The following is a 21,038-nucleotide window of genomic DNA, read 5'->3' on the forward strand; positions in this document are numbered from 1 at the left end:
CAGGCTGCCCAGGGTTTCACAGAAAGACCCTGTCAATCAACTAATCAGTAAAACAAACAACAACAAAACAAAAAGGAAGGAAGAAAATGAAACCCCAAAACAAAAATGGGTAGGTGGCAAAGCCAGTTATGGAGGGCACACCTATCATCCTAGGACTCAGAAGGCCGAAGGAAGACACTCAGGAGTTTAAGGTCATTGTCTCCTGATAGCCTCCTGTAAAAAGAGACGTCCGCCTGAGCACTAGTGTGCTTGCCTCCTGTCTAGACTGAAAGATATGATATAAATTTACAGATTACATATTTGAGAAAAAAGACTAACAGGAGCGATTAAAGGGAATATGGGAGTTTTGGCCCTGAGGTTTCCCTGTCTCTTCTATCCTCTAACTTGTCCTCTTTGTAGGGAATAGAGTGCTGGTTAGATTTCTGTGGGTGGCTTAAAGAGACAGAAAGCAGAACTGCTAGTCTGACCTCAGATAGGCAGGACCATGTCTATTCATGGCGAGAAGGCACGTCCTGTGGATGGGTGAGTGGATGCCACACATCCTGTGGGCTGATGAGAAAATGCCCACAGGAAGGTGACTGCGAGCTTTCTGGGAGCGGAAATGGCGACCGCATGTCTATTAGGTTACCTCCCATAGTTCCTCCCTTCCAGAGCTGTCTTGCCTGGCCAGGTCGGGGCAGCTGGGAAACAGCGTCAGCAGGAAACTATTAATATTTATCAAGTTTTTCAGGTCACCTGCCTCTATTTGCAGCAAACCCAAACTCTGTGGGTACAGACTTCCAAGGAGTTGGTCTTCCCAAGTCTAGCCACGGAGAGTCTCAGGTTAGACATTGGTAAAGGTAGTACTTCTGTCTGCTTGATGCTGAGAAGTCATGGATTCTGACTGCCACTCACTTGTGACCTTATGTCATTTAAAGATATCAGATGGCAACCCTCGTAATTAAGTGTTCCGTCTTGTATAGCACTTGTGTGTGTGTTTATATGTGTTTCTGTCTCTTGTCAATCCCTGTTCCCAACAGATGATAAGTCTCATTTGAACAGATCAATTCCGGTTACAGGACAGTGGCTTTGGGTCCAACCAGTTGTCACTGACTCAACAGCAAGGCCTCCCGTTCAGTGTAAGCCGATGGTTAGGCTTTAGAAAGGAACAATATTGTTTGTATGTACTAATGTTTATCTCCCGAGATAAAGATGTCTGTGGTAAATGGGACGCTTGTCATGGAGCTGTTAGAGGGGACTCTGTCTAAAGACCTCTCTCTCAGTAGCAACTCCAGCATCACAGCTGGATTCCTTAGCTGTTTTGCCAGATGTCGTAAACATCTATTTGATGATGCTTTTCTGTATCTGTTCCTTCTCTGTATTTGCCGCACACTCACCCAAAGCCAAGGGCTCAGCTATGGGAGCGGCTCCCTGTACCATATAAGGACCACACACACTCATCCAAAGCCAAGGGCTTAGCTATGGGAACGGCTCAGGGTGGACTTTGACGGTTTGTCATGGGAATTTTTTTTTTTTTTGGATTTTTCGAGACAGGGTTTCTCCGTAGTTTTTAGTTCCTGTCCTGGAACTAGCTCTTGTAGACCAGGCTGGCCTCGAACTCACAGATATCCGCCTGCTTCTGCCTCCCGAGTTCTGGGATTAAAGGCGTGCGCCACCACCGCCCGGCCCATGGGAATTTTTTTTAAAGACTATTTATTTTATGTCTATGAGTGCTTTATATGCATGCATGCCTGCTCCCCAGAAGAGGGCAACAGACCCCACTATAGATGGTTGAAAGCCATCATGTGGAGACTGGGAACTGAACTCAGGACCTCTGGAAGAACAGCCAGTAACCGCCGAGCCTTCTCTCCAGCCCCATCATGGATATCTCCTGAGGAAGGGTAGACATCACTTATCCCCCAAGAGGAGAAACTCCTCACAACAGACAGTGAATTTATTTGCTGTTGGTATTATGCCTCATGGTATTAAGATTGAAGCCCAGTGAATAAAGCCAAACATTAAAAGGATATAAAAGTGAAAATAGTTTAGTAAACAAGGATCTGCGTGTGAAGATTAAGGCAGCTAGATGTTTCCAGAATGGCAAAGAAAACTAGAACGCTTATGCAAGTTATGAAGGTCTGGGTTTGTTTGGGCGTGTAAAAGATGAGACTTTAAAATGATATACACGGCCAGGTGGTGGTTAAAACTTCCATCCACCCCCGAAATAAAAAGAAAGAAAACAGAAAGGTCAGAGGAGATGCTTCTCTCAAACCCAAGGGATTCTTGAGGACACCTTTCCAACTGCCCTTACAGCAAAAACAAATGACTAATTATGGCCACTTACATGGTCTGAAACATCCAGCAAGAAATTATAACCAAGCCTAAAATGATTGATTTAAAAAAATTATTTATTATGTATACGGAGCTCTACCCGCAGGCCAGAAGAGGGAGCCAGATCTCATTACAGATGGTTGTGAGCCACCATATGGGTGCTGGGAACTGAACTCAGGACCACTGGAAGAGCACCCAGTACTCTTAACCTATGAGCCATCTCTCTAGTCCCAATGACTGATTTTTTTTTAACCATCCAAGGGCTCATACTCCACAGACGATAGATGTAAATCCACAAGGGATGTTATTTAGACAGCTATTTCTCGTTAATAATTTCTAGTTTGTGGCAGGGTTTCACTGCGTAGCCCTGGCTGGCCTGGAACTTGCTAAGTAGACCAGACTGACCTGAACCTCACAAATAACCGCCTGCCTCTGCCTCCCCAGTGCTGGGATTAGAGGCGTGTGCCACCAAGCCTGGCTGATCTTATTGAAAAGAGAATAATGCTCAGACTAGGATTTCAGACTTCATCTCACTTCAGGAGCTATCCACGGTAAAGGATGGTTCGTATTAAAACCTTAGCCAGGAGATTTGGACACACCCTGTATGCTGACTTCTCCTGCCCAGGACTTGAGAAACAACACTCTTGCCTTCCCTTCTCCCTCACGTCTCTTTCAAGATAGAGCCAATGCCTTCCTTTCTTCCCTACATCTAACAGATGGGGTCTTGTTGACAGCCTCTTGGAGGGGCACCCAAAACTGCCACATCCAACACCCTAGACCCCGATGGTTCATAGCCCCAATTCCACGATGCTAGTTAGGGTTACCTCTTCAGAGGGAGGGGGATACTATGAGCAGAAGGTAGAAACTGGCTAGGCAGTTTAAGTTACAAAAAGCCCAAAGAAAAGCAATCAGTTTCCTTCTTGGCTAAAAGTAAAAATATGTCCTTTGGCCCTTGGCAGCCTAATCCCTGCCAGTGACCTGACACCCTTCATAGCAGATTACAGCAAAGTATCAGCAAGGGACCGTCGAGACAAAACTCTGATCAAGAAAATAGAACTTCTGGCCTGGGTGTTAAATTCATCTTCCACTTGGACCAGGTCGGCTAATCAGTCAAGGGACAGTCTCTGGGAAGGCAGCTTACCTTAAACTAGTGTTCCACTTATAACAATAATTTACTCTTTCTAGAGACCTCAAAAAACCAACAACATATGCTGGCAAATTTTGAAAAAAGAGATATAATAAAGAAGCAGAAATTGCGAGAAACTATAAATAATAAATAAAAGGTAGTTAGCCCAGCGAGGACTCATTTGCTGAGGCTCTCATTCTTTGTGTTGATCAGCCAGTCTCAGCAGATGGTGACGTTGCGTTCCCACCAATGGGCTGGGAACCAGTCATCAGTTATGCCAGGAATACAGAGGGGAGCCATGTTGGCCACCAGCACTTGCGAGCCTGGGTTGAGTTCTAGCCCACCCTTTATACAAAAAGAATTGCCTTGTTGAGCTAATTCTGCTTTGTGTGCGCTTTGCTTTGTGGGACACTGAGACTACTCTGTCAATGTCACCACACCCCTTTCTATATCAGACCAAGGAGAGAACAGCGGACTCTTTATTTTCATTTACTTTTACCTCTTGTTTTGTGTTATTTCAATTTTGAGACATTACTTTACATGATGTACTTACTGGTTTCTAGAAAGGACTTAGGAAATTTTCTAGGCATGTGGCTCCAATATATTAGAAATAAGTTCAGAATTGCAATGCAAAAGACCCCCGCTCCAATTAAAGAAGCTGAACATGGCTAAACTTTACACGAGATCAAGAGAGAAAGCTGCTCATAAAGAGGGGCAGAAGCACACCAGGGCAGGAAGTGTACCTGAGGTGTGGGAAGGCCTTCTGTCTGTGTGTTGCTTTTATTGGCTAATGAATAAAGACGCTTCCTTGGCCTGTGATAGGGCAGAGTAAAGCTGGTGGGTGGGGAAAAACTAAACCGAATGTGGGGAGAAAGAAGACGGAGTCTCAAGACTCAAGACGCCATGTAGCCCCGCTGGAGCAGATGCAGGGACAGAACTTGCCTGGTAATCCACAATCACATGGTGATACACAGATTAATGGAGATGGGTTAGTTTAGGATATAAGAGTTAGCTAGAAATATGGATAAGCTGTTGGCCAAACAGTGGTTTAATTAATACAGTTTTGTGTGATTATTTTGGGTCTGGGCATCCAGGAACGAGCAAGCAGCCTCCACCAACATATTTGGTTTTTATTCTGTCATGGTGACTGTTCCTTGCCCAGGACTGGGCTCTGCCTAACAGTCTTAGGTGATTGGTTGGCAGGAAGAAGATGAACCAGGAAGGCGGCAGCCTCAGGCTAACAAGTTCTGTGAACGCCCAAGCTTGGTGTAAACAAAAGTGGAGCCATCCCAACATTTGCATAAAGGTTTTATAAGGGGGAGATAAAGACTTGACTCCTCTACAGAAACAAGAGTTTTATGGTGTCTAACAGAAAAGACTGGCATTTGATGTTTCTCTCTACAGTAAGCAGATGGCACAGGGGCTGTTCATGAAGGCGGTCTGTCAATCATTCCAAAAGTCAGTCTCAACCGCTCTGGTCAGCCTTAACGCTTAGATTCCATTTCCTCCCTCATTGCTCCTCTGTGTAGCAGAGGGGTCACGTGCACCAGGTCTACCAGTGGGAGGGACCTTCAATCTACCGTTCCTCATGAGTTGCCGGATGTATTGCATCCGGGGTAAAGGTTAACTTAGAATAAATACATGGTTAACAGTGTGGTGTTCCAGACTGATTATACAGTGTGCACTGCTTTCTATACTGTGGACACATGTCTGTGTGCGCTGCTTTCTGTACTGTGGACACATGTCTGTGTGCGCTGCTTTCTGTACTGTGGAGCACACATGTCTGTGTGCACTGCTTTCTATACTGTGGAGCACACACGTCTGTGTGCATTGCTTTCTGTGCTGTGGACACATGTCTGTGTGCACTGCTTTCTATACTGTGGAGCACACGTGTCTGTGTGCACTGCTTTCTATACTGTGGAGCACACACGTCTGTGTGCATTGCTTTCTGTGCTGTGCTCTTGCACCTGAGACTTTAAAGATGCTCCTATCTGTTCCTCCTGTCCCTCATCATCTGGACCTTTTTTCTTTTCCTCTTTACAGCAAGCTCTTATTAAGCACCCTCTCTCTGCAGCATCCTCGTCACTATAGTAGGTTTTGGAGATAGAGTTGATAAGTCTATTGGGATGTCCGAGGCAGGACTTCAGTCCTTACATTCTAGTTCCTGTTTCACTGGCCGTGGACACACGTTATATGTCCTAAAGAGGTTGCTGAAGTGGTAGAATCTGTTGGTTCGCTTGCTTGCTTTTTAAAACAGAGTCTCACTATGTAGATCAGGAGAATCTCAGCTCACAGAGATCCTCCTTCCTCTGCCCCCTCCTCACTGGTTTTAAAGACATGCGCCGTCGCACCCAGTTATGGGATCCTTTTTAAGATCCAATAATCAAGTTTCAAGCTGGCCATGGTGATATCAACGCATAATCCTAGCCACTGGGAGGTGGGGGACAAGAGAATTGAGAGTTCAAGACCTTGCTGAGTTATATTAAAAAGTTCAAGACCAGTCAGAGATACACGAGATCCTATTTGGGGGAAGAAGAAAAAACACACCAAAAACAGAAAACAGGATTTCTCTCGAGATATCCTGAGGAAGCAAGACGCTCCTTGCTAATGAGGCATGTAAGATTGAGATAACCAAGAAAAACTCCCCAGAGAACTGACATCTTTGAACAAAGGGACACTGTGTTAGATTCCAAGGGTTGTTGCCTTGGACCAGTCTAACAAGCTGGTGAAAAACAGGCTCTCAGCCCTGGTCACAAAGCCACGGCTTCGGGATATGGAATAAGCCTGAAGGACAGCGCCCTCCCCACCCCCTGCCCATAAACTATGCAAGACTGGTGTAATTGATGTAAGGCAGATAAATAGGGAAAAGGCGTATACATTGATACCAATGTATGTGCTATAGGAATCCTTTCAACAAATAAAGACCCCCCGGGGGCAATTGTTTATTTATTCCATTTGATAAAATATAGGAAGTTCTTCAGCTGTGAAGAGGCAGCGGGGTTATGAGGTGACTGGCTCTCTCTCTTCTCCGTGGGATCTAGGCATCAAATGCAGATCGTCAAGCCTATGGAACCTTCTCATCTGCACTGTTTGTGTTCTGAGACAGAATGCTGGTATTTCAGGCTCTCTGGCATTTGGTACGCTCACTTTGTGGTCAGGGTGACCTGGAACTTCTCATCCTCTTGCCTTCAGTTCCCAAGTGCTGTGGCCACAGGCATGCACCACTATCCCAAGTTTGTGGTGTGGTGAGAACGGAACCCAAGGCCACCTGCATGCTGCACAGGTGCTCCACAACCGGCCCTCCTTGAGCATCTCAAAAAACGAAATGCTTGTGTGTGTGTGTGTGTGTGTGTGTGTGTGTGTTCTCCAAGGCCAAAAGCCGCTGTCCTGGTCCTGGAATTATAGGCAGTTGTGAGCTTCCTGACATGGGTGCTAGGAACCAAACATGGTTCTTTGCAAGAGCAGCAAGTGATTGTAACCACTAGGCCATGCTTGAGTCCTCCTTTTAATGGTTTTTTTTGTTTGTTTTTAGAGACAGGGTTTCTCTATGTAACAGCCTTGACTGTACTGCAATTTACTCTGTAGACCAGGCTGGCCTCGAACCCCCAAAGATCTGCCTGCCTCTGCCTCCCACTGGGACTAAAGGTGCACCACACCTGACTTTTTAAATGATTTTTAACCTGTGTTGTTTCACTCACTTGGGGGGTAGATACAAGAGAAAGATCAAGAGTTCAAGTCCATCTTCTGCTGCAGGGCAAGTATGAAGCCAGTCTAATTGTTGGGGTTGTTTGTTCTCCGTGGGGCTGGTAGTACTGGAGCACAGGGCTCTCGCTGCCGTCCTTTTCTTTCTTTCTTTCTTTTTGGAGTCTGGGTTTCTCTGTGTAGCCCTGGCTGTCCTGGAGCTCACTCTGTAGATCAGGCTGCCATGAACTCACAGAGATCCACCTGCCTCTGCCTTCCGAGTGCTGAAAGTCAAGACCTGGGGCACATGTTAAGTATCTGTTTTCTCAGTGATGACTGAGTGGCACAAAGCCTTCTATTTTAGTAAAGTAAAAAACCTCTCTATGGATGTTTATAAAAGCATTATTCATAATTTCCAAAACTTGGAATCTACCAAAGATACCTTTGAGTAGGTGACCAAATAAATAGATGAACTATCAAGTCACAAAGACATAGAAGAATCATAAATATGTATTACTAAGTCAGAAAACTAAACTAAAAGGCTCAATACTGTGTAATTTCTTTTTAATCTTATTTTTCTTTTAAATTTTTTTCATGTTGCCTAGCAGTAGTGGCTCACGCCTTTAATCCGAACACTCAGGAGGCAGAGGCAGGCAGATCTTTGAGTTTGAGGCCAGCCTGGTACACAGAATGAGTCTGAGGAATGCCAGGGATACACAGAGAAATCCTCTCTCAAAAAACCCTAAATAAATAAATAAAAGTAGAATAAATGTTTTGTGTTAATGTTGGAAGTGTGCATGTGAGTGTAGTATCTGAGGAGGCCAGAAGAGGGCACTAAATCCCCTGAAACTGGAGTAACACCATTGTGCACCGCCCACCTGGGTCCTGGGAGCTGAACGGGGATCCTCTAAAGGAGTAGTACACATTTCTCACCCTTGAACAATCTCTCTATCCCTACTGTTTATTTTCAACCGTTCACTAAGAAAGGAATAGCTATAGAGGCAAGCTGAGTGCAGTGTTGCCTACCTGTAATCCCACCCATCAGAAGGCAAGACGGGAGGATGATGGATTCCAGGCCAGCCTGGGCTGTTTTAAACATCCAAGGATATATTGGGCATGGTGGTTCGTGTTTGAAATCCTGGAAGGCCTAGGCAGGAAGATGAGCAAGGGTTTGATCCTGTGTTACAGTTAGTTCTGGAAATGCATGGGCTACAGAGTAAGACCGTGTCTTAAAAACAAAACTCAAAGCACCATCATGGGAGTGCTGAGGGTGTGGCTGAGTGGTACCGCACTCACCTCCTTGTGCAAAGCCCTAGCTTCATTTTCTGGCACAAGAAAGAAAGAAAAAATTAGTTACAGGGACAACAAAAATGTCGGTTGCCAGGGCCTAGGAGGAAGGGAGGGTGACCGGGGGAGCAGAGAGGGATTACCAGAGGAGCAGCGGAAGGATTTGATGCGGTGCCATAGTCAGGCACACGTCTGCATCTGTCAGAACTCCCGGAGCGCCGAGCCCACAGGGGGACCTAACAACCGTGGACCGTGGATGACAGTGTCCAGGAGGTTTCTGGGTTTGGAAATGTGCCCTGCAGATGCCTGATACCAGCAGTGAAAAAGGCTGCATGCCTGGGGGCAGGGACTTTGGGGAACTCACTGTACTTTCTGCCCAATATTGCTCTGAACTTAAAATTTCTTTCATAATTAAAGTCAATTTTTAAGAACCAACTGATCCTAAGTCTAGGGTTTGATTTCTGGATTTTTTTTTTTTGAGACAGGATTTCTCTGTGTAGCCCTGACTGTCCTAAAACCCTCTGTGCAGACCGGGCTGGCCTTGAACTCAGAGACCTGTCAGCCTCTGGCTCCCGAGTACTGAGGTTAAAGTCATGCGACACCAGTTCCAGCCTGATTTCTGATTTTTACTTGTAGTCAGTTCATGTCTGTGTCTACTTATATGTTAATACTCATCTTAATTATTGGTACTTTGCAATCAGTTTAAAAATCAGCCACTTTGTCCTCGTTTGTATAGTGGTGAGTATCCCTGCCTGTCACGCGGGAGAAAAAAAAAATCAGCCACTTTGGCCGGGCGGTGGTGGCGCACGCCTTTAATCCCAGCGCTCGGGAGGCAGAGGCAGGTGGATCTCTGTGAGTTCGAGGCCAGCCTGGTCTACAAGAGATAGTTCTAGGGCAGGAACCAAAAGCTACGGAGAAACCCTGTCTCGAAAACCAAAAAAAAAAAAAAACAAAAAAAACCCCAAAACAGCCACTTTGCTGGGTCGTGATGCACACCTTTAATCCCAGCACTCGGGAGGCAGAGGCAGGCAGATCTATGAGTTCGAGACCAGCCTGGTCTACAGAGCGAGTTCCGGGACAGCCAGGACTGTTACACAGAGAAACCCTGTCTCAAAAACCAAGATGAAACAAAACAAAATAAATAGAAATTTAGGAACTGGAGAGCGGGCTCAGGGGTTAGGAACACTTAATTGCTCTTCCAGAAGACTGAGGTTATCTGTACCCCAGTTCTAGAGGACTCAATGCCTTCTGCTGTCCTCTGCAGGCATGCGCATGCTGCACACACTCGCACACATGATCCAGCAAAACACTCAGACACATAAACACAAAACACATAAATCAGTTCCTCGAGGCCGCATCCAGGCTTCTAGGAAGAAGTCCGTAAGGAAGGGAAACCGAGCTTACCTCTTCTACCTGAGGGGTAAAGTCTCCCGCACATGATCTGAGGGTCACGCTCTTTTTTGCTCTGTAGCTTCAAGTCCACCTCTGCAGTTTCTAGTTCTCCTTTGTTTCAATTCTCTTTCCCAGTTCTCCCCCGCTTCCTTGTTCACCTGGCTTGAATAATTTTTTACAGGAGGCTTAGGCAACAAGAGGAAAGTTACGGGAGTGACATCTCATTGGTCATAGCACACTCCTTGGGTAAACAATAGGAAGCCAAGCCATTACCATAGCAACACATAGGCAAGGACATAGGCATTGAAAAGGCCTCAACCCTAAAAATATATTCTTTTATCTGTTTGTAATCCTAGAACATAAAAAAGGGGGAACCTTGTAACTTTGGCTGCAAGACCAGACCATCCTCTGTAGGCCTGACTAATTGTGAAACTTTATCTACAGTAGCTGGACATAAGACTAATTTTCTTTGGACCTGGGTAATTGATTAATTGTTATTTGGGACCAAGACAACAGTTAGTTGAACTTTGAGTTTTTATCAAAAACTGAGATTAGAAGTTTGTGTATGGTGTTAATTGCTAAGGAATTTAGCAGGGAGGGGCCTCTGGCCTGTGCTATCAACCAAGTTAAATCAGAGAAGTTGGCATAGTGCGGCATACATATTTTGGGCTACTTTGTGTTAATAACCTTGGCTGTACATCTGTGACTCTGACCTTGTGCATGTCTGTGAAGTTTTTAACTTAGGATCCTTTTGCAGAAACATTTAGTCTAGTTTGAACTTGCTCTGCGATGAAAATGAGCTAACTGTGTGTAATTTGAGTAAAAGGAACAAGCAGGCTTTTGAGTGTCTTACAGTCCTCGTGGGACAATAGATCTAGTTACGAAGCATACCCTAGTATACTTTATTTATTTATGTATTTGATTTTTTTGGGGGGGCAACATTTCTCTGTGTAGTTTTGGAACCTGACTTGGAATTTGTTCTGTAGATGTGGCTGGCCTTGAATTCACAGAGATCCACCTGCCTCTGCCTCCCAAGTGCTGGGATTAAAGGCGTGCGCCACCACCTCCCAGTTTAGATTTTTTTTCTAGTATATTTTTCTATTTATCAAAATTATATAGCTGCCGGGCAGTGGTGGCGTACACCTTTAATCCCAGCACTCGGGAGGCAGAGGCAGGCGGATCTCTGTGAGTTCGAGACCAGCCTGGTCTACAAGAGCTAGTTCCAGGACAGGCTCCAAAACCACAGGGAAACCCTGTCTCGAAAAACCAAAAAAAAAAAAAGAAAGAAATTATATAGCTTAACGAGAACTCATCTTCCTTGCCATCCATAGACACACGTGCCCATAAAGTTGAGATGCAATCATGAGATTACATACACATTTCATGTGAAATTACTACAGTGCAGGTACTAGGGAGACAACATGGCTGCTTTGACAAACGTAAATTACAGACATGAGCAACAGCTTCCAGAGCCAGAGATCCCGCAAGCCTTTCCTGAAGAGGATTCTCCTCCATCAGAGAATCGTTTCTCTGGTGGGTTGACATCTGAACCGTAGTTATCACCTGCTGTATACATCCACGGCCCTCAGCATCTTTTTAAAGATAACATAAAAATGAGGAGCTTCACCAGGTGTGGCAGTGCCTGCCTTTAATTCCAGCACTCAGAGTGTGGGCAGATCGCTTGAGGTCAGTTTGTTCTATATAACAAGTTCCCGGCCCACCAGGAACTTTGTGAGACCCTGCCTCTAAATAATTAAATAAATAAATAGCAAATAAATATTAGAAACTGGAGATGAAGGGATGGCACAGTGGTTAAGAGTGCTTGCTGCTTTTACAGAGGACCCAGGGTCAGTTCCTAGCACCTGAATGGCAGCTCCCAACCATCTGAGACAGGCAGACTGTCATGAGACCAACCTGATCTATAATAATGTTTTATGTCAGCCTGGACTACAAAGTGAGATTCTGGACAGCCCCCCCCCACACACATTAAACAAGAAAGAAGAAAGGAAGAAAGAAAAATGGGGAAAAAAGAAAATTAGAAATTAGTGTGTGTGTGTGTGTGTGTGTGTGTGTGTGTGTGTGTGTGTGCAGGGATCAGATTCAGCCAGATGACCGCTCTAGCATTGAGCAGCATTACCTGGCTCTCAGATATTAGGATTTGTTCATTCTATGTTTCTTGTCTGTAGCGCAATTTCTGATCGGTCTTAATAATAAAAGCCCAGAGTCAGATATCAGGGGGGTGAAAGCTGGAAGATCAGAGAAGCAGAGCAATCAGACACTAATTCTTAACTCTACAAAATCTTCAGAATGAAGAGGCAGGATCCTGACTCTGAATCCTCAGGCTGACTGCCTTGAGCTCCTGCCTCCTCCCACCTTATGTTCCTGTCTCCTTTCAGCCCTTTCAGCCATACCCTTCCTGTCTCTGTCTCCCTAGTGTTGGGATTAAAGGCATGTGACTGCATGTGACTCCAAAGCACTGGGACTAACCGTGTGAGCCACCACCACCTAGGTCTGTTTCTCTTTTAGACTGGATCAAGAGCTCCACATAGCCTTTCCTCCTGAGTGCTGGGATTAAAAGTGTGTGCCACCACTGCCTGGCCTCTATGGCTAACTAGTGGTCAGCTCCACACGCTGATCTTCAGGCAAACTTTGTTAGATCACAAACAAAAATATCACCACACTTGTCTTTTTAAATTCATTTGGGGATCTGTCTGGCAATTTTTGCAGAGTGGATAGTTAGAACTTTAACAGGAACTGCACTGTGTATGCAGAGCATCTGGGCACTGTTGCATTTTAGCAATGCCAAATCTTGCAGCTGGTTTGGAGATGCACCTTGAGAACCATGCAGGAGACCCTGGGTTTGACTCCTAGCACCACTAAAAAGGAAAAATAATGTTCCAGTCTGTAAGTATTGTATATTTCCACCTAAAGGTTGTTTTACATTTTTAATGATGTTTAGTAGTTTGCACTGAATATTTTAAATTTTTCTTTTTTCTTTCTTCTTTCTTTTCTTTCTTTCTTTTCTCTGCCTCAATAAGAAAGAGGCCATAACTGATTTCCCAAAACTGTCTGGCTTTCACATGCTTGCCATAGCATGTGTGTCTGTGCATACATGCACAACACAATAAATACATTAATTAAAGTACATTTTCTCCAACAAGGCCACACCTCCTAATCCTTCTGATCCATCTCTAATAGTGCCACTCCCTGGTGACCAAGTATTCAAATATACTAACCTATGGGGCCATTCTTATTCAAACGAACACTGGGCTTGTTGAATATTTTTCCTGTGTCAGTTGAGATTGTTTTTGTGGGCTTGATTATTTATTTTATTAGTATGGTATATAACACAGATTGATTTTCATATGTGTATGTGTGTGTGTGTGTTTGATTTGCTAGCTTTTTTTTTTTTTTTTTTTTTTTTTTTTTTTGGTTTTTCGAGATGGCTTTGGAGCCTGTCCTGGACCTAGCTCTGTAGACCAGGCTGGTCTTGTGTGTATGTCTGCAGGCCAGAAGAGGGCACCAGACCTCATTACAGATGGTTGTGAGCCACCATGTGGTTGTTGGGAATTGAACTCAGGACCTTTAGAAGAGCAGGCAATGCTCTTAACCACTGAGCCATTTCTCCAGCCCCAGCAATTTTTTTCTTTTAAAAAAATTGTTTTAATTAGGGGCTGGAGAGATGGTTCAGTAGTTAAGAGCTCTGGCTGCTCTTCCAAAGGACTGAAATTCAATTTCCAGTACCCATATGACAGCGCACAACTGTCTGCAACTCCAGTTCCAGGGGATCCGACGCCCTCACACAGACATACATGCAGGCAAAACGCCAATGCACACAAAGTAAAAATAAATAAATTTTAAAAAGATAAATACATAAAAATAAAATCTTAATAAATTACTTATTACTTAGTACATGGAGAAACCCTGTCTTGGGAAAAATGACTTATTATTATTATTATTGACTATTATTATTATGTGCATATGTACGCACACATGTGTATGCGTGTGCGTGCATGTGTGTATGCGTGTGCATGCATGTGTGTGTGCATGTGTGTGTGTGCGTGTGTGTAGGCACATTCGTGCACGTGCCACGGTGAACATGTAGAAGTCAGAGAACTTACTACAGTCAGTTCTCTCTTTCCATCATGCCTTGGGAATCAAACTCTAATAGACAGGGTTGTCAGCAAATGCCTTTGCCTGCTCTGGCTCAAATTTGTTAGCATCTTGCTCTCCACATATGGGATATTGGCTGGTGTTTTATTTCTCATGTGCAGTCTTTGTCCATCTTAGTATACTTCTGACTTCCAGAATAAGTGGGAAAATGTTTTTCTTTCCTGGTGCTTCATCTTCATGAAATCTGTCTTACGGAAGTCCAGCTTGCTCAGCCATATAACTGCTGCACTGGGGGCAAAGTGAAAGTTCTTATAAAAGCCAGAACCTGAAACACTGCACACCAATTCTAGGCTGTTGATAAAACATCAGCATATGGGTTCTTATTACAAAGCCTCCTGAATCTCTCGGCCTGGGTGCTCTTCCCTAGGTGTTTCTGGAGGTATTTCAAGGCACAGAGCTGCAGGCCATGGCTGTGCAAACAGGAGCAGCAGTTCAGACCTTGTCAGCTCTCAGGTGGCCCAGGGAGTTGACTAACACCAGAGTATTGATGTAGGTGGGTCTTCTATCTATCTGTTGCTTTCAATGATTAATTAATAAAGAAAACTGCTTGACCTGATAGGTCAGAACATAGGTAGGTGGGGAAGACAGAACAGGATTGTGGGGAAAAGAAAACAGAGTCAGATAGATGCCATGAAGCTCCGACCCAAGATGGACGTGGGTTAGAATCTTCCTGGTAAGCCACGACCCAGATTACTAAATATGTGTTAAAGCACACTAAATATGGGTTAAAGACCACAGATTACTAAATATGGGTTAAAGCAAGATGTGAGAGTTAGCCAAGAAGAGACTAGATATAATGGGCCAGGCAGTGTTTAAACGAATACAATTCAAGTGCAAAGCTAGCCATGCGGGAGCCGTGCGGGACAAAAAGCAGGTCTGCTTGCCTCCTCACTACAGAGTATTCCAAGTGTCCCCGTATATGTGGGGGCTCAGCCACCACTTTGTCTTCATCTGAGCGAGTCATCCAGACTGTGTCCTAAGATCCCATTCCATTAACACCAATAAACTTGAGCATTTTGTATATGGAGTACAGATTGTAGTGGTATATAGTATATATTAATTCTATCATCATCACCACATATAATCAAGTATATATTATATAGTTGTATGTTTTATTTTTATCATATATTAGGTATGTATTAAAAATTAAACATATAAAGTTCTGGGAGAAACAGGTGACTGCTTTGGCTTTGCTTGGTTGGGCTGAACAACAAATCAACAAAGCATGAATTTTCTTACTATATCTACATTCTCACTATATGTACACATGCTCTCACTACATATGTATATATACATACAATATTCCCACTATATCTACACTCTCACTGTATATATGTACTTTCAGTATATATAATATATATATAGTCTATCTATATCCATCTATCTACCTACCTATCATCTGTCTATATCTTTATAGCTCTATCTGTCTACACACACACACACATGTATGTATGAGAGAGAGATGTCTCTTGCCCAGCTATATTCAGTCTCATGTGCCAGCATTACAGGCATGGGTCAAGCCTAGCTAGAATTTTTGCTTTCAGCGAGAGAACAAAAGGAAAAAGACTCCTCAGACCTAGGCATAAATGAACCAGAGTGGACTGGAGATCTTGTGCCAGAGCTGGCCCAGGCACCCTCATGGCGTGAATGCCAGTGAGGAGTATGGAGTGCTCTTGGCTGTCGCTAGTGGAGCGTTGATGTTGGCGTCCCTTGAGAATCCCAAGGCCGGTCAGGTGCTCTGAGGCTGTTATTGACATTTGAGCACACCCCAGCTGTAGAGCTGCAAGCTGCCTTATGATGCCGGTTGCTGTCTTTTAATGGGACGCTCTTTAAATTCTGCCAATTCACAGAACACGCCCCAAAGGCTGTCTATGTCAAGGCCACTTGGCCAGACCCCTGTCTTCGTCTCACTGTGCGGGACATTTGCAAACCCCACGTGACCCCGTGGCTGGGGCCTGGATGATGTGGCCAATTGTGGCTGGAGTAATTGTGTTGGGGTGGGAGAGACTGAGAATTTGCTTCTGCGCTGCAGGGTAGGCTCCGCCTCCTACCTGGACCACGGAAGGGCTCAGTAGGTGGTGGAGCAAGCAGAACTGGTGGAGCCTTAGGACTGGTCAGCTCTGGTCTGCTCGCTAAGATGGTTATTCTGATATGTAACGCGGTGCGGGGCCCTGTACAGAACCCCACAGGGGATGATGGGTTGTGAGACTCGGGTTTATCCAGTGCCTGGAAGCCAGGGGCGGGCCCTGCACGCAAACGTTGTAAACTAGCGGGGCAGGCGCAGTGCACGCAGTGCACACTGTGGTGGCGGCGGCACCGACAGCAGGTGGGTCGCAGCGGGTCTAGCGGAACGGCTGCTGTGGGATGTAAATGCGAGCGAAGGCTTGAATGTCTGGGGGCCCGGGGCATGGCGGAGGCAGCCAGCCCCAGCAACCGCGGGCTGGGGCGCATATGGCGAGGGGAGGTGCCCACAGCTTCTACATCCGGGACTCAGGGCCCTTGCAGCCCTGGCCTCCTGGCCTCAGGTGAGCTGATCCTCCAACCTGTTAGAAGGGGGGGTGATCGCTTTTCCCTGAGGCCAGGTGTCCCCTTTGGCCAGGCTCCGGGTTGCAGACGCGCTACTGTTCCGGGTCCTGGGAGCCTGGCCCTGATCCAGGGACGCCTCCCATTCTTTCTTGCTCATGGAGCCTGTTCCAATCCTAGCTAATGTTCTTAAGCAATCTCCCACTCACCCTCAGAAGCACCTGCAGGGTTCGCAGGTCCGCTCCAGGTCTGCACCACCCTGCCACATCCAATGTCGTGAAGACTGGCAGGAAGGACCTCAATGCTTTCAATCCCTCCTGCCCACAATCCCCGGCCCCCTGCACCCCCTCTTCAACACACCGTCCCATTTAAGCCTTCTAAGGTAGGTCTCTGGTGCAGGTGTCCTGGTTCCTAGGGAGAGGAGAGACCTGGATGGACAGTCTGTGAAAGAGTGGAGGCTGGCTGGTTGGTTATTCCTGTTGTCTGTCCCCAGCAGTTTCCAGAAGCTGGCTCAGGATTCGTCAGCCGTCTGCCATGGCCTGGGGACTGCCCAGCGCTGCCCGCCTGGCACGCTTCTGCCAGAAACTGAACCGTCTGAAGCCGCTGGAAGAGTCTAGCATGGAGACATCACTGCGGCGCTGCCTATCCACACTGGACTTAACCCTATTGGGTGTGGGTGGTATGGTGGGGTCTGGGCTCTATGTCCTCACAGGCACAGTGGCCAAGGACATGGCTGGCCCCGCTGTGCTCGTGTCCTTTTTGGTGGCTGCTGTAGCCTCCCTGCTGGCAGCCCTATGCTATGCAGAATTTGGAGCCCGTGTGCCCCGCACCGGCTCTGCATACTTGTTCACCTATGTGTCCATGGGTGAGATATGGGCTTTCCTCATAGGGTGGAATGTGCTCCTGGAGTACCTCATTGGAGGCGCTGCTGTGGCCCGCGCCTGGAGTGGCTATCTGGATGCCATCTTTAACCACAGCATTCGCAACTTCACCGAGTCTCACATGGGTGTCTGGCAGGTGCCCTTCCTGGCCCATTATCCAGATTTTCTGGCCGCCGGCATTTTACTTGTGGCTTCAGCCTTTGTCTCCTGTGGAGCCCGAGTCTCTTCTTGGCTTAACCACACCTTCTCAGCCATCAGTATGGTTGTCATCCTTTTCATCATCGTCCTGGGTTTCGTCCTGGCCCGCCCGCACAACTGGAGCCCAGAAGAGGGTGGTTTTGCACCCTTTGGCTTCTCTGGCATCCTGGCGGGCACCGCCACCTGTTTCTATGCCTTTGTCGGCTTTGATGTCATTGCTGCCTCCAGTGAGGAGGCCAAAAACCCACGGTGGGCTGTGCCCATGGCCATCGCCATCTCCCTTGGCCTGGCAGCTTGTGCCTATATTCTGGTCTCCACTGTGTTGACCCTCATGGTTCCTTGGCACAGTCTGGACCCGGACTCAGCACTTGCTGACGCTTTCTACAGGCGGGGCTACAGCTGGGCTGGCTTCATTGTAGCAGTTGGCTCCATCTGTGGTAAGGGCCCCTTCTGGGCAGGATGGGAGGGGACAGGGTAGTGGGCCTCGCCCAAAGCCTCTCAAAATACTTCTATCCAGTTTTACTACCTGTATAATGAGCTCACGAAAACACTGGTTTTCAGGGACTTGTTGGCAGAGCCCCTCTCCCCACAAATGGTGCACAGAATATCAGTTTGTAGCACTTGCTCACAGGTCCTCCCCTGGCAGACTGCCAGCTCCCAAAGGGTCTTTAATGGGCCTGGACCTAAATGGAAGTGTCCCCTTCCTAGGTGGGAGGTGAGAAGCTAATACCCTCAAAACAGCAGCAGCTCCTGCTGGGCTTCTCTGCCATGCTGATTGCTCCCTGTGCTCTGCTGCAGCTATGAATACGGTCCTGCTCAGCAACCTCTTCTCCCTGCCTCGCATTGTCTATGCCATGGCCGCCGACGGGCTCTTCTTCCAGGTGTTTGCCCGTGTGCACCCCCGGACACAGGTGCCTGTAGTGGGAATCCTGGTGTTTGGGGTCCTCATGGCTCTGCTGGCACTGCTGCTGGACCTTGAGGCACTGGTCCAGTTCCTATCCATCGGCACCCTGCTGGCCTATACCTTTGTAGCCACCAGCATCATTGTGCTGCGTTTCCAGAAAGCTTCTCCACCCAGCTCCCCGTGCCTAGCCAGCCCTGGCCCCACAGCTAAGAAGTATGACTCCTTCTCCGACCACATACAACTAGTTGGTGCTGCACAGACCTCTATGTCTGAGCCTGGGCAGCTGCGACCAGCCCTGAAACCCTTCCTGGGCTTCCTGAATGGATGCAGCCCCGGAACTGCTGTGGCCTGGGCGCTTGGCGTCTTGGTAGCCTCGGCTATCTCCTTGGCGTGTGTGCTGGTCTTCGGGAACTCAGAGCCCCTCCCACGGTGGGGCTATGTCCTGCTGCTGGCTGTCAGTGGGGCTGTCTTTCTCTTCAGCCTCCTGGTCCTGGGGGCTCACCAGCAGCAAAAGAAGCAAGACACTTTTCAGGTATATTCCCATCCCCCACCCGGTTCCTCACCAATACTCTTTCTTCTTAGGCCAACCTGTTTCCTTTGCCCCAGCCTTACATGTCACCTGAGAAGGCACAAGGGCTCAGTGGGGCTGGGGAGGCAGGTTTATCCGTTCCCACTTCCTCCACCACTCTGCATGGCGAGGGTCCACCTGGCTCCAAATCTCCAGAGATGAAGAAGGGTTCTGTGGAACTTCCACAGCACGTCAGGCTCTGGACTGGCCTATCTATCCTTCAGCCAGGCTCAGCCTGACCCTTGCACCCTCAGATCCCTTTGGTGCCCCTGACTCCAGCCCTCAGCATCCTTCTCAACATTTGCCTCATGCTGAAGCTGAGCTACCTGACCTGGCTGCGCTTTATCATCTGGCTGCTGGCTGGTGAGTGGGACCTGGGCTTGGACGCAGGTCTAGGACAATGGGAGGACAAAGTGGGCAGGTGGGGTTGGGAGCTGCCCCTCAGGCTCACACCCACTCCTGCAGGACTTGTCGTGTATTTTGGCTATGGCATCTGGCACAGCAAGGAGAACCAGAGGGAGCCCCTGGAGCTGACTACTGCACACTACGTGGTGTTCCCCAGTGGCAGCCTGGAGGAAACCGTGCAAGCTGTGCAGCCTGCCAGCCAGGACCCGGTCCAGGAGTCAGGCTGTGCAGAGTAGTGGCCAGTCTATGAGGCTGGCTCATCAAGGGCCCCACATCGCCCACATCCAGAGACCAGAAGAACTGGCAGCTGCCTGCCAAAGGAAGCTTGGATTTGAAGCCTGCCCAGACTGGGCTAGGAGTGTTGTCAGTTCCCAGGAGCTGAGCCGTCTGTCTTCATGAGATCGGCCTTGGCCAGTGCTTTTGTGGACTCACTACCCAGTGCCTTCCTATTTATGATCAACTCTGGATACCTGGGCAGGTGGGGCAGAGTGGGCAAGGACGAGGCTCCAGCCCCTGGGACCTCATAATAATAACTAATCAGCTAGTGTTATAACCAGCTATTGTGTACACTGTAGCATTCTTTGTGGCACTGAGTTCTTACTTGCCTGAAGAACCAAACAATTGTCCCCAGTCTACAGCAGGGACACAGAAAGTCTAGCAGAAGTCTCTCTGGGGAGAGAAGATGCATGCATAATATGAAGAGGGGCATGTGACAAGACAGGGACAGATTTCTCGCGTGTCCTCTGTAAGGGTGTTTGTGTGTGCGTGCTTGCATATATATGTGTGTATGTGTGTGTGCATGTGTGTGTATGTGTTAGTGGCATTTGGGATTCTTAGGCAAGGATTCCACTAGTGACATATATCCCCAGATCCCTGACATGTCCTCTGGTGGGGTATATGTATCACGACCTGGGCTCAAGGAAGGTAATTCAAGGATGCATTGGGTGTCCATGTCTCTTGATTTTCCTGGGCTCCTGGGAGTCAAAGCACATGTCCAAGGACTGCCTAGGGACATCGAAATGCACTAAACACAGATGCATGTCCACGAGACCCTCCCCCCAGCACATTCCTGCATGGCCCACACAGCTGCCTTGGAGTGCACACTATGTACAGACTGCATTGACCACTGTTTCCAAACCCAGGCTCCAGACCACAGCTCACTCTTTTACTGTCTCTGTATACACTGGGAGAGTTTTCAGATGAAGCCTTTGGGGTCTCTATTACTTATTCATCTCCAGGGCAACAGTGTTCACAAGAGGCACGCTCGGAGTAGCACCTGAGCGGTACACCTCTGTGTACGTGGCCTGCACCACTGCCTTCAGCCTAGACAGCTGTGGGGCCACAGTTCAGAGAGGGGAAAGTCCCAGGTCTCCTCTGTACCTCAAACTGGGGATCCCGTGACTGGGCACTGTCTAAGATGGACATCTCCCTTTTCCCATTCCTCTCTTTAAGGACTACACGGGAAGCTGCTTGCTTTGGCAAGCTTTACTTCAGCAGTGATACCAGGGTTCTTGGGATCCCCTAGGACTGCTGAGTCCACACAACCCACCTGCAGTAACCAGGCCTTCCCATTCTGGACTTTGGAGGCCA

The 21,038-nt window shown here is 47.4% G+C and overlaps 1 protein-coding gene across 2 annotated transcripts; it reads left to right on the top strand.

The window, feature by feature from the left end:
* The first annotated feature begins 15,915 nt into the window (after positions 1 to 15,915).
* Positions 15,916 to 20,929, top strand: Slc7a4 (solute carrier family 7 member 4). Of its 2 annotated transcripts, none has more exons than XM_075970075.1 (5): positions 15,916 to 16,295; positions 16,989 to 18,008; positions 18,370 to 19,007; positions 19,298 to 19,406; positions 19,509 to 20,929. In XM_075970075.1, the coding sequence occupies exons 2-5, from the start codon at positions 17,027 to 17,029 to the stop codon at positions 19,682 to 19,684; spliced, it is 1,905 nt and encodes a 634-aa protein (XP_075826190.1). In that variant the 5' UTR covers positions 15,916 to 16,295; positions 16,989 to 17,026; the 3' UTR covers positions 19,685 to 20,929. The 2 variants fall into 2 exon arrangements, with proteins under 2 accessions (XP_075826190.1, XP_075826199.1); XM_075970084.1 differs by having other exon boundaries at positions 16,221 to 16,295; positions 16,986 to 18,008.
* The last annotated feature ends 109 nt before the right edge of the window (positions 20,930 to 21,038 follow it).

The sequence above is a fragment of the Microtus pennsylvanicus genome, chromosome 1 (genome assembly GCF_037038515.1).
Source record: "Microtus pennsylvanicus isolate mMicPen1 chromosome 1, mMicPen1.hap1, whole genome shotgun sequence".
Lineage (NCBI taxonomy): Eukaryota > Metazoa > Chordata > Mammalia > Rodentia > Cricetidae > Microtus > Microtus pennsylvanicus.